Here is a 12,653-nt window from a genome sequence, read left to right as displayed (position 1 = left end):
GCTGCAATAAAAGCCTGGTTGTGTCTATCATATAGCATATGTGCTCATAACCCCCCCGCCCCCCACCCCTATTCCCCCCTATGCTACTTTAGATGTCCCCCGCCGTCACATTGGATCAACTGCATGAGAGCTGGAAGTCGTACATGGACGAGTGTGAGCGCAACAACAGCAGAGCCCCGCTGAGCACTGGTGAGCTGAACTACCCTCATCAAAACATTATTTTGCGCATTCACAAAAAACAAACACTATCAAAAATACTGACTTACATTTACCGCGTACATATTTATTGCATGAAATGAGCCTTTTTTTTTCTCAAAAAGCTATTGTCTTAATGTTATAGTGTTTCTCTTGGCTGGATTGCTTTGAGTATGCACACTGTGTGTAGGTGTCCAATTAGATTTCAGCCTCTGTGTGTTGCCATGGCAATCTTATCTGCCCAGGGCCTTCAGAATCAGCTGACCCATGTGACTTTAACTATTTCAGCAATGGGACTGTTGCTTTAACAATCAGACTTTCAATTTGTCTTCACAGGCAAGAGTACTGGCCTTCAGTGAGGTCAACATTTCTGCGTCTTCTGATTGGTTGCTTAGAGCATCTCTGCTGAGTGTGATGCATTTTATTGAATTGTTTTAGGTTTTGGTCATGTTATTCCATAAATAAAAAGTGGAGCGCTTCGGGTGATGTACATGGCACATTTGCCCGCAGTGATATTGTGTTTTTACATTTCCCAACACTGGAACAAATCATTTTCAGTTCCATTGCGGCAAAATGGAAGTAGAAGATTGCGCTGAACTACAGAGACAATATAAACTGATAGAACAAAGATGAAAGTGGTGAATGTCAAGATGAAAGTCCCATTGTGATCTCTTTGTCATTATTACCCGCAGTGCTTGTGTGCAACAGAACCTTTGACAAGTATGCCTGTTGGCCCGATGGACTGCCGAACACGACGGTCAGCGTATCCTGTCCATGGTATCTGCCCTGGTACCATAAAGGTATGATTAAAGTGACCCACTGGAGTTGATCCAACCTGGGATACTTTTAAGGTAATCAAGTGTGTGTTTTGGGAAATGTAGTTCAGCACGGTCTGGTGTACCAGGAGTGTGATGCTAATGGCCAGTGGCTCACTATGAAGAACACCAGCGAGTGTGACTCCAATGGCCCCAGTCAGGTACAGGCCGTCTAACAATGACTACAGTGGTACCTCTACTTACGAAATTAATTGGTTCTGGAAGAAATTTCATAACTACAAAAGTTTGTAAGTAGAGACGTGTTTTCCATGTAAATGCCCTAATTCGTTCCAAGTCCCCCCAAAATTCAGACAAAAATGTTTCCTAAAGCCTAAAAATGCATCTAAATAAGGAACAAATAGATGTTACAATTAGATCATTGTACAATAAATGAGAGTTGTGCACAATGGCAAACAAAAACAACTAAGAACAGAGTAAAGAATAAAAATGACATTCATTTAACTTTTAACTGCGTCCTCATCGTTTTTTGCCCTCTTTAGTCCATGTTCTCTCTCAGAAGTGTTTTTTGCCTGCCGTTTGGTAAAGAACTGATCCAAGGATGTTTGCTTTTGTCAACTTTTAACAATCCTTCGAAAATGTCCAAGGCAAACATCAGCATAGTGAGTGATAGTCCGACTCGTGAACACTTTTTCTGGGTGATTCACATTTCCGTAAAACCATCGGAACGCCTCCTGGGTGAATGACGAGAACGCTGCATGCATGCATAACCATCTATCTACACACACAGACACACGCGGTAGAAGTCCCTCTTAGCCAATGGTAATGCCAGGATGATGCCCGGTAATAGCCAATGGCAGAGCAGCTTTAAGTATGTTGCGTTCAGGAAAGTCAAGAGCTGCGACTAACAGGCCATTCTGTATTTTTACCTTTCGTATCTTGAAATTTCTTTCGTAACAAGAGGCAATATTTTCCTGTTGAGACGTTTCGTAACTTGAAAATTTGAACATGAAGAGCCGTTGGTAAGTAGAGTTACTACTGTATTTGAATCCTTCAAAAAACGTAAATGTGGGCTGGGCTGGGCAGAAAGCTATGTGGTCAAGACGCAAAGTTAGTTGAATCTGTCGCAAATCCACAAAAATCACGTTCAAAATCCATTTTAAAAAAAAACAACAAACAATGGACTTCATCAAAAACAAAGTTATTTTGTTTGTGTTTGCAGCAGTACTACAGCCACATTCGGATCATGTACACAGTGGGATATTCCCTATCACTGGTGGCTCTGGTGTTGGCTTTGAGCATTCTTATATGCTTCAGGTAATGGTACACGGCGTAAAATATTGTTGTTCTTCAAAGGGGGGACGGAACAAGTGCAGTGACGTTACCTGTCGTCCAACAGGAAGCTGCACTGCATGAGGAATAACATTCACATGAACCTGTTTGCGTCCTTCATCCTGCGAGCGTTGTCCATCCTGATTAAAGATGCACTGATGGAGGCCAACATCACGTCGCAGGACCTGAGCCGGGACCAGGAGCAGGGGTTCCCCCGGACCTCTGTGTCACCTGTGGACCTGCTGGTGAACAATGAGGTCTGTGAACAATCTTCAAAACACTTTATGCTCCCATGTCAAAAAGGAAATTTTCTGATATGAATGAGCAAAATTGCCCAGAGCATTTTCTCTTTGAACTTGAACGCAATGACGCTGGCCCGCCAGATAACCATCAGCTGTCGCACGGCCGCAGTGATGATGCAGTACAGTATATTGGCCAACAGCTACTGGCTCCTGGTGGAAGGAATTTACCTCCACAACCTGCTGGTCATCACCGTGTTTACAGAGAGGAACTACTTCCAGATCTACCTGTGCATTGGCTGGGGTGAGCAGGACCTGTACGGCTGCAAGTCACTGTAGAAATCTGACGCACAAACTTGCTAATAATGACATCATCATCTTTTCTTCTCAGGTACACCGTTATTGTTCCTTGTGCCCTGGGTGATTGCAAAATACCTCTATGAGAATCATGAGTAAGTTTTTGGATTAAATAAATAAATAATTAAAAATTGTCTGAAATAAAATAACCTTAAAACCTATTTGAGCTAATAACAAGACAAGATGGGTGTAATAGTTTCTGCGTTGTTTTCACGTTGTCTTTTGTTTCATTGTCTTTATAAGATAAACTAAGGTAAAAAACAACAACTTTTTTATGTCAGAAAAAAATGAAAGCAAGGTCAAACACAATAAGATAAAGTATGATTAATTATTGAAGAACAGATGAAGATTAAGTAAACTACACTGAATGTATACAATAGTGTACTACGCTAACTTAAACAAAGACTGTTTAACACTGCACATAACTATTCAAAGTAATACGAATCACAGGTAGTTAAGAATAACCAAACAAGAGCAAGATGAAACAATCAAACTAAAAATGATTATGCTAATTTAAATGAGGCTAAGATGAACTAACCATGCCAAGCTCACGAATATTTTTAAATAAAATAGAATGAGTGCACCTAGCTAAACGAAGATGAACTTCACTAAAATAAAGTAAGGTGAGCTGAAATACAGCAGCTCACAAGGTTAAACAGCTCAAACAACCAAATTAAGATATTGTAAGATGAACTAAGTTCAAAGTAACTACACTAAGCTAAACTAAATATGCTACGCAAAGTTAAACAACTAAACCAAACGAATAATCTTGAAATGAATGGAAACAGTGCAGCTAATTAAACTATGCTTAAGAAATGTGGAGCTAAGAAACGTTAAAGCAAGCAAAGAGTCCTTTATACAAACTGAGCTAAATGAAGCTGTAACAAACACAGCTATCATAAATTAACATGACAACTATCACAAGACAAACTGAGAACCAAGCATGCTAAAACAACAATCTCAGGTAAACTAATAATTATGAACACAATAGATCGAGTGGAGCAGCTAACCCAACTCAGCTAAATTAAGCTAGGCTCAATTACGACAAACTGAGAACAACAATAACTTGTGGGTGATGTTTTTGTACATATCGCATCTTCATATTTCGTGAAAAGTTGTTCACTTCCAATATCCTCTGAACACAACTTGATGGAGGTAATAAATGTGTAAGATTAGTTTAGATAAACCTTTCATGATTCCCAGAGGGGAAAATTCCGGTGCAGCACACAGGACACAGCAGAGTGAAAAACAACCTAACACAAAAGTGGGTTAGTAGCTGCACAGTAGCCGAAGTGAATAAAGTACAGGATATACATGACACCTCATAAAGTTTATAGCGGTGGATATAAAGACAATTAAATGTGGAACATAAGTACTAAATACCAAAGTTGCCTGCGTAAGATCAAATGTTGGCAGATTGTCTTGCTCCCAAACAAAGTCACTGTTGATGCTAAATCTAACACCTCATTAGTGTGGTCACACCACGACCACAAACTGCACCACACACACTCAGTTATGAGTATCCAAATATGGAAAATATGTTCAAGCACTTTTTGGAAGCCGTCACAGGCGGTCAGCACCTCATTAATATTTCATGTAAACATTTGGCCCGTGGCTTTGTTACGCAAGCGGCCTACATGTAAACACCGAGTGCTGATAATGCTGTGGCTGTTTTACAGGTGCTGGGGCCAGAATATAAACATGAACTACTGGTGGATCATACGTTCCCCCATACTGGTGGCAGTTGTGGTAATTTTTGACTGACTTACTTCCTGTGTTTTTTATTCGACGGTCAACAGGGGAACTCCAAAGTCAAACAACCAAAAGTCATACAACTCCACCATCTTGTTTTTTGAGTATGCCTAGACATATTTTGTATTTAGGCAGCGTGTGTGTGTGTGTGTGTGTGTGTGTGTGTGTGTGTGTGTGTGTGCGTGCGTGTGTGTCACAGACACACGCACATGCACACATATATAGATAGATAGATAGATATTGTAAAATCCAGAAGAAGATTCCTTAATCTTTGCCCTCTAATGCCCCTCCAAAGCAGACCAAGACCACACCTTAGTTCGGAGTTTCTCCTCAAAGGTCATCTGCGAGCGTTTATATAAGTGCGATTTGTCATGACTCTCATGTCAGGGCCATCACGCACGCACGTACGCAACACGCACACACACACTATTTTCCACATATTTACCGTCTCGTTAAGTGGGCAGTACCTCGCAGGAATTCCTGTGTTTGCGTTGTCTTGGCGACTAGTGGGCCTAGTTCCGGTTTAGTGTTTCCCGCTTGATCCCAATCCTATTGCGCACAAGATGCACGTTACAGGAGAAAATAATCCCCAATCCACCGATCCACGTTGTTCTAATGACCAGGAAATGAATACCTTATGTTTGTATGCGGGCGGCCTGGTGGTCGACTAGTTAGCACGTCGACCTCACAGTGCAGAGGTACCGGGTTCGATTCTAGCTCCGGCCTTCCTGTGTGGAGTTTGCATGTTCTCCCCGTGCCTGTGTGGGTTTTCTCCGGGTATTCCGTTTTCCTCCCACATTCCAAAAACATGCATGGCAGGCTGATTGAACACTCTAAATTGTCCCTAGGTGTGAGTGTGAGCGCGGATGGTAGTTCGTCTGTGTGTGCCCTGCGATTGGCTGACAACTGGTTCAGGGTGTCCTCCGCCTACTGCCCGAAGACAGCTGGGATAGGCTCCAGCACGCCCCGCCACCCTTGTGGGGATAAAGCGGATCGGAAAATGGGTGGATGGGTGTTTGTATACCAATATGAACAAATATTTCATCTTTGGCCACAGTGTCAGGATTCCGTTTTCAACTACGTGGTCTGACTCCAACTCCGGAGTCATGCTCTTGTGTTAATGCTAATGATTTGTGTTGGTTACTCAACGCAGTTAAAAAGGTCACATCACAAGAGATTAGTGGACACATGCTGCTTCTGGAAATGACACTTCTTTTTGAAGGCTCTCTCATGCCCAGAGTTACGATGTCAGTGATGCAACAGACAGAGGCCATTAGTTTGAGAACTGAGTTGAAAATGGCACAAAATAAGACACCGTTTCTTCTATAGCAGCACGAAAATTCTCTCATATCCATGACAAAATGATTTCATCTCAAAAAAAGAAAGTGCCCATATAAAACATTTTAAAAATCTCCATCTTTGTCAAGAATTTTCTCCCACATCGATGAGAAAATGATCCAATGCCCATACGTTCCATTTTGAAAACTCCACTGTCCAATGCTTATTTAATTTATTTCAATTTCATACAAACTTTGTTGTATGTATCTCATGCAGATCAACTTCCTGATCTTCATCCATATCATCAAAATTCTTGTGTCCAAACTGAGAGCGCATCAAATGAGATACACAGATTACAAATTCAGGTGAGTGGAAATCAGGAAAGCGCTTTTGAATATGTGTCATCTGAGTGTGTTGTGGTCCGTCACAGGTTGGCCAAGTCGACTCTCACCCTCATCCCTCTGCTGGGCATCCATCAGGTGGTCTTTATTTATGTAACGGACGAGGCCACCGAAAGCACCATCGGACTGCGTCTCACCAAGCTGATCATTGATCTTTTCTTCTCCTCATTCCAGGTACAGTAACTCTGTGGAGTTTCAGCTTTCGAGCATAACGTCAATTATGCTTTAACGCCCTTTTGAAAGGGAGAACCTCCTCACCCTTGGTAGACATGACCTACTTGTATTTGTTGTCTTCCAAACATGGCAGGCGGTACACTTATTTCACATCTTTACAATTTTGCTGGCATGTGGTCAATCAGGAAATTCAGCCACTGCACTGAAGAAATGATTCTGTCTGCAGCAAAATTCACCACTATCAACATCTCGCATGTTAAGAAAATTTATTTCCAGTACAGTGCTACCTCTACTTCTGAAATTAATTGGTTCTGAAAGAAATTTCATAACTAGAAAAGTTTGTAAGTTGAGACGTGCTTTCCATGTAAATGCCCTAATCCGTTCCAAGCGCCCCCAAAATTCAGACATAAATGTTTTCTAAAGCATAAAAATGCATCAAAATATGTAACAAATACACGTTACAATTAGATAATTGCACAAAAAATGAGAGTTGTGCAGAGTGTGTAAAACACAGAATATAGAAAATTGATGGACATTAAACTTTTAATTGCATCATTTTTTTGCCTGCTTTAGTTCATGTTCTCTCTCAGAAGTGGTTTTTGCCTCACGTTTTGTAAAGAACTGACCCAACGCTGACGCTTGCTCTTGTCGCCTTTTAACAATTCTTCGAAAATCATCACGTTTCTTCTTGCTGCAAGCTCTGCTTCGTCTTCCACGATGAGACGAGTGCAGCTTTCAGTGATGACTCAGTCTGTCAGCGAGGATTACATGAACATAACGTGCTGCAAACTGGCTCTGTCGTGTTGTCACATAACCATTGACCGTTTGGCCACCAAGGCAATGATGTCGAGCTCATGGCGAGGTGGGGGGGGGGGGGGGGGGACTTCTTGTGATCACAGTGACACAGACAGTGAAATGAGACAGAGAGAGAGAATGGCGAACTCAAAAGTCTAGCCAGAGGACATTGACTGAGCTTTATTTATTCACACATCACTTGGAGCAAGACGCAAACAGTCGACAACAACGAAGCCAAGCGATGGTCTCCTGTATTTACCTCAACAGTGAGGAGACATATTTTACCCAGGGGGAGGCTGAGAGCAGCGAGAAAACACCGCCAAGTGTAGCAGCTCAGCATCAGAGTTAACACACAGCATCGGGGTATACCTACATGAATGTATGTAATTTTTGGGGCAAACTTATCCTTCATTTTTTTTGCCAGTTGTGTGCCCTTTCTGAAAAAGATGCCAAAGCCGTGGCTAATATCAAATTCACCCCTGGACATCATCTTGTCATGGTCAAAAGAATCCTTACAGCAATAGCCTCACTTAGATCATCGCCACCGAGCCCTCTCTCTGAGCGGGGAAATGGCAGTAAAACAGGCCAAAATGCAGACTCTTTGTGGTTTAGTGTAGAAATATAATGTATAAATAAGGGAGCTAAATGTGTCAATGTTGTCTCTGTAGGGTCTCCTGGTGGCCATTTTGTACTGCTTCGTCAACAAAGAAGTGAGATACCTCCGTAACGTCCTCCACTCGTCCCGTTTTCGCACCCTCCATAACGTGCGTGTCCGCAGGTTCAGTCGGAGGTCCTGAAAAAGTGGAAGCGCTGGAAACTGGGCCGAAACATCGAGGAGGAATACCGCCACACATACAGCAACACGCCCAACACCAAGACGGCCAGCCTGCTCAACCACGTTTCGCAGCGGCTGCCCCAAGTCGCCGACGGTTCCACCAAGCCGCCGACGCCCGTCTGCAGCCCCGAGGAGTGGCACGTCTTGGTGGCCAACGGCAAGGCGGCGGACCAGCACGAGGGCACGCTCAGTAACTGCACCATGGTGGATGACATGGGCCTTCTGGACAAGGCCAAGAGCAAGCACGCCGAGAGCCGCCACTGACTTGAAGCTGTCTTTATCCTCCACTGAGCGGCGAGGACAGACGCTGAGCGCCACGCGGTAGTCTGAGGTTGTCCGTGTCGGCATATCTCAAGGCAGACGAGCCATGTGAAATAATATCACAACAACAACAACGCCGAAACCTCACATTGAAAAAAAAACAGACGTCATTCGAGCCTCTGCTTTTGTTTGTGTGCGTGTTGCAGTAGCTGAGGCAAAACTGGACACACACATAACAATCGACTGCAGAGACTTCCTGTCCCAAAAATGTTAATAAGGTGACTAAAAATGTACAGTAAGTGTTATGCTTATAGCTACTGTCTCATCTAACCGGGGTATGAGCCAAAGTCTTATTGAAGGCCACGCTGATCAAATTGAAGCCTTCTCCTTCAGTAAATGTGAACACGAGTGGGCAATGTGGATTTAATATGTTGTGTTGATATTTTTGCATTTCTACCGGAATCTGTGTGCTGTTTGCATGTTCTCCCCCCGTGCCTGCGTGGGTTTCTCCGGGTACTCCGGTTTCCTCCCATGTCCCAAAAACATGCAGCGTAGGTGAATTGAACTGCCTACCGCTTAATGACAGCTGGGATTGGCTACATATATATCTATATCTCAAAAACATCTGTTAAAATGACAAATGCTAAGACGTAGCCACCCAGCGTGACAATGTGAAATGTGTGAAGCAACCAGGCTTCAATTTGGGTTTGTGGAGGTCAGGATAATTGGGGAAAATATTTTTTAGAATCCACGTACATTCTTGTCTCGATAAGTATTACCTCCCAAGAATGTAAATTCCTCAAAAACATCGATCAAAATTAGAAATGCTAACGTGTAGCCGGCTAGCGTTGTGATATCAAAAGTGTGGCGCAACCAGACAATTGGCTTGTCATGGTGTTTCAGAGTTGACTTGACCGCGTTGGCTTATTTAAAAAAAAATTGGGGTCAAAAGTGGAAAATCGCCTTTAAAAAACCCAGTGAACACACTCTGAACATCAGATATGGTAAAGCCACCCGAGAGCGTAAAATCCTCCAAAACGACTGTTGGAATTAGTAATAATAACATGTAGCCACTTAGCATTATAACATCACATGTGTGACATGACCGGAAAATTAGCTTGACAGGACATTTCGCACTTGGTTCCGAGTGCTTTCCACACAGCTTGTTGAATCCACACCAAGTCGTTTTGGTGTCATCCTGCAAACCTTGGTGGAGGTTTTAAAAATATGTCCTGTTGTGTGCTGATTTTGCGTCTGTGTGCATGGGAAAGTGGCAACTGCTCTGGCCAGGTCATTCCTGGTTTACATGCGGGACACCCCCCCCCCCTCCCTCCCCACCACCAAAGAGGTCAAGGGAGGCTATGGGATGTATTAAAAATAACACGTAATTGCTTCTGCAGCCTTCGAAGTACTTCTGTCGCTAAATCCGGCTCCTGTGCATGGATACCGTGCAGACCAAAGTACTGGCCAAACTGACTATGAGCGTCGTCCATCTTAATCTCAAAGGTGTTTGTGTGTCTGTGGTAGACAAAAACAACCCCAAACCCTACTAAACTCCTCCCTCAAAAAAAAAGCCATGCTCAAATCGTCTTAAGGCAAGGCAGGCAGATTTGTTTATAGCGCGCATTTCATACACAAGGTAACTCAATCTGCTTTACATGATTAAATGTACTATATTTAAAAGCAAAGAGGATTTTTTTTTAATCAATGCCTCCCTCAAATCTATGCCATGGCCCCAAAGACAATTCAAAGTGCTTTACATGAACCCTTAAAAGCATTCCAGAAAGAGAAACAAAAGATTAAGACATGGCAAAAATCACAATAAAATCATCCAGAAGAATTTGATTCGATTGTTTAAAAGCAAGCATCGCCCATTTGCAAAGGTAGCGTGGAAATGGGGATTTAAACAAGGGAATAAAAGACTGACGCATGAGAATGCTACGCGCAACAATCATGTTTCCAGCCCTGGTTGAAATGAACTGTCAGTTTGGGCAGACTTCAGCTAGTCACGGAGTTTGTTTCACAGGTGAGGAGCAGAAGACCTTAATGCTGCTTCACTTTTGTTTGCTTCTGGTTCTGGGAACACACAAGAGACCCGTCTCAGAGAACCTGAGGGGTCTGGATGCTTCACCGGGTACGAGTACATCTGGCATGTATTTTGGCCCAAGACCATTTAGAGATTTATAGACCACCAGCAATATTTCAAACTCTATTTTTGACTCACTGGAAGCTAGTGTAGTGACTTGAGGACAGGTGCAATGTGGTCCAGTTTCTTGGTTTTTGTAAAGACTCTGGCGCCACCATTTTGAATCAGCTGCCTGAGCGGGTTTTTTCTTCTTTTTTCTTTTTTTTTTAAAGGTCACCTCTAAAGACAGCATTACAGTCATGTGGCCTACTGAAAATAAAAGCACGAGCAAGTTTTTCTGTGTCTGGTTCAGACAGAAAGCCCTTAATTTGAGCTACGTTTTGCAGGTGGTAATAGGCAGAATAAGACATGGCTTCGAAGTGGTTGTTAAAATTCAGGTTCAGAGTCAATAATTAAAGCCAAGATTTCGTCACCAATTAGTCCATTCCTGGTGTTCTCGGCTAGACACCTCCCTCAAAGAGACAACGTGGCCAATTAGTTGCACGGCGTGTCATCCATTTATGACTGACGGCCCCCTTCAAATAAACACCGTGCCCCAATTTCTCCCTTGTTTGGTTATCCGTTCAAGACAAATAAATGCCTCCCTCACCCACCACCACAGTCATGCAAAAGCACTCGAGTAAATGGATGGGTGGAGTCCAGTCCAAGTTTGGGCGAATTGATTACATTTGAGACGTGCCCCAATCCGTGTGGCGCTATCATGCCACCCCAGTGTTGCTTTGTGTTCAAATCAAGACTCCAAACGCACAAAAGTGCACCGCGCCACAAACCGGAGTTGTTTGGGTTCAAGTTCAGGCCGTCGCACCGATTTTTTTGGGACGCGGCGTGACTCGTCGTCCGCAGGGGAAGTTGCCGTGAAAAGGGTTCCTGCAACGCAACGTGCACTGCCTCACTTTCTCCTCAGGGGCCGTGGACACTTACGAACAAGGCTTGAGGGACAAACAAACAGATATTTTTGGTACGTTTTGTTTTTGCGTGCGGAACTGCTTGCGCGGTGTTGCGTATTCATTTATCATGCAGCACATTCACCGCTCACTTGATTAGGTACACCGGCCGGCCTGCCCCATCTTGCTTAAAGGCGGGATTTGTGAAATATTGGCAATGTGTGAAGCATCCAGGTAGCGTGTGTCCTGGATGCACGTCTTTGTTTCTGCGGGCCCCTGTTGAGCGGCTTGCTGCTGTGTCCTCATGTGGACAAAGTCAGTATTGCAGGAGCAGGTCGTGGGGGGGGGGGGGATCAGGTCATTCCCTTCCCCGCGATTGGAAGCCGGAAACAGTATTGAGCGTATTCACACCGTGGTGCTGCTACATGGAGGCGCTATGTTCCGTTTTCGAGCTGTTGTACAACATTGAGTCGAAAAGCATTAAGATATGTACAGTATGTATACCGTGAGTGGAGTCGATGTGTCCGTTTCTTGCAGATAAATAATTAAGCTGTGACCTGGATGTTGTTCTTGTTAGGGTCGCTTGATCCTTTTTTTTTTCTAAGTGGTTCTACTATTTGAATGTATTCTTTAAAATGACCCATGTTTCTCTTCAAGGTGTACAGTCGATTTTGTGAGTGCTCAAGTTTAAACAGTTGATCATTTTACTGTGTGTGCGTGTGTGTGTTTGTGCGTGTGTGTGTGTATATCTTGTGTCCGAAGTGGTGGAAGAGGAATAAAATCCTCGTGTCAAAGGAATTTTGTTTGAGCTGTGTCTTTTGTTTGGGTGTGAAATAAAGCCAACGTTGAATATAGCTTGAACGTCACCGATGAATTTTAACAAGTCGGCTGCTGCTCAACAAACAGCGCACGCGCTGGATGGTGTCGGGCACAACCCAAGTCAACCCCGAAAGCAAACAAAACACCTTAGGAGCTGTCGTAAAAAGCCCCAAAACAACATTTGCCGTAATCCACAATTGCTCACAATCAAATTAGGAAAAAAAACTTGGTTTTAGTGTGGCCCCGAAGAGTTGTGACGAAATGAATATGTACAGGGTTGTGCAACCCCGGTCCTCGAGGGCCCAGGACCCAGGACCCAGCCTGTTTTCAATGTCGACCTCCTCCAACACACCTGATCAGCTCATCAGCAAGCGCCTCAGAAGCCTCATAACAATCCTGATCATCATGGAGG

The 12,653-nt window shown here is 43.6% G+C and overlaps 1 protein-coding gene across 2 annotated transcripts in view; it reads left to right on the top strand.

Annotated features, from left to right (window-relative positions):
• gcgra (glucagon receptor a) overlaps positions 1 to 12,220 on the top strand; it is a 40,491-nt gene extending 28,271 nt beyond the window's left edge. Inside the window, exons 3-14 of one of the 2 annotated variants that reach the window (XM_086132983.1) lie at positions 93 to 189; positions 888 to 995; positions 1,077 to 1,171; positions 2,194 to 2,285; positions 2,368 to 2,557; positions 2,684 to 2,843; positions 2,931 to 2,991; positions 4,576 to 4,645; positions 6,203 to 6,291; positions 6,357 to 6,501; positions 7,965 to 8,006; positions 8,075 to 12,220. In XM_086132983.1, the coding sequence (XP_085989109.1) occupies positions 93 to 189; positions 888 to 995; positions 1,077 to 1,171; positions 2,194 to 2,285; positions 2,368 to 2,557; positions 2,684 to 2,843; positions 2,931 to 2,991; positions 4,576 to 4,645; positions 6,203 to 6,291; positions 6,357 to 6,501; positions 7,965 to 8,006; positions 8,075 to 8,395 (1,470 nt within the window). In that variant the 3' untranslated portion in view covers positions 8,396 to 12,220. Of the gene's footprint in view, positions 1 to 92; positions 190 to 887; positions 996 to 1,076; positions 1,172 to 2,190; positions 2,286 to 2,367; positions 2,558 to 2,683; positions 2,844 to 2,930; positions 2,992 to 4,575; positions 4,646 to 6,202; positions 6,292 to 6,356; positions 6,502 to 7,964; positions 8,007 to 8,074 lie in introns of both variants that reach the window. The other variant, XM_086132982.1, reaches the window with a different exon arrangement.
• Positions 12,221 to 12,653: the final 433 nt, after the last annotated feature.

This window comes from Hippocampus guttulatus, chromosome 16, assembly GCF_054856545.1.
Source record: "Hippocampus guttulatus isolate MCC_2025c chromosome 16, RoL_Hgut_1.0, whole genome shotgun sequence".
Classification (NCBI taxonomy): Eukaryota; Metazoa; Chordata; class Actinopteri; order Syngnathiformes; family Syngnathidae; genus Hippocampus; species Hippocampus guttulatus.
This window is presented reverse-complemented; position numbering and strand designations above follow the sequence as displayed.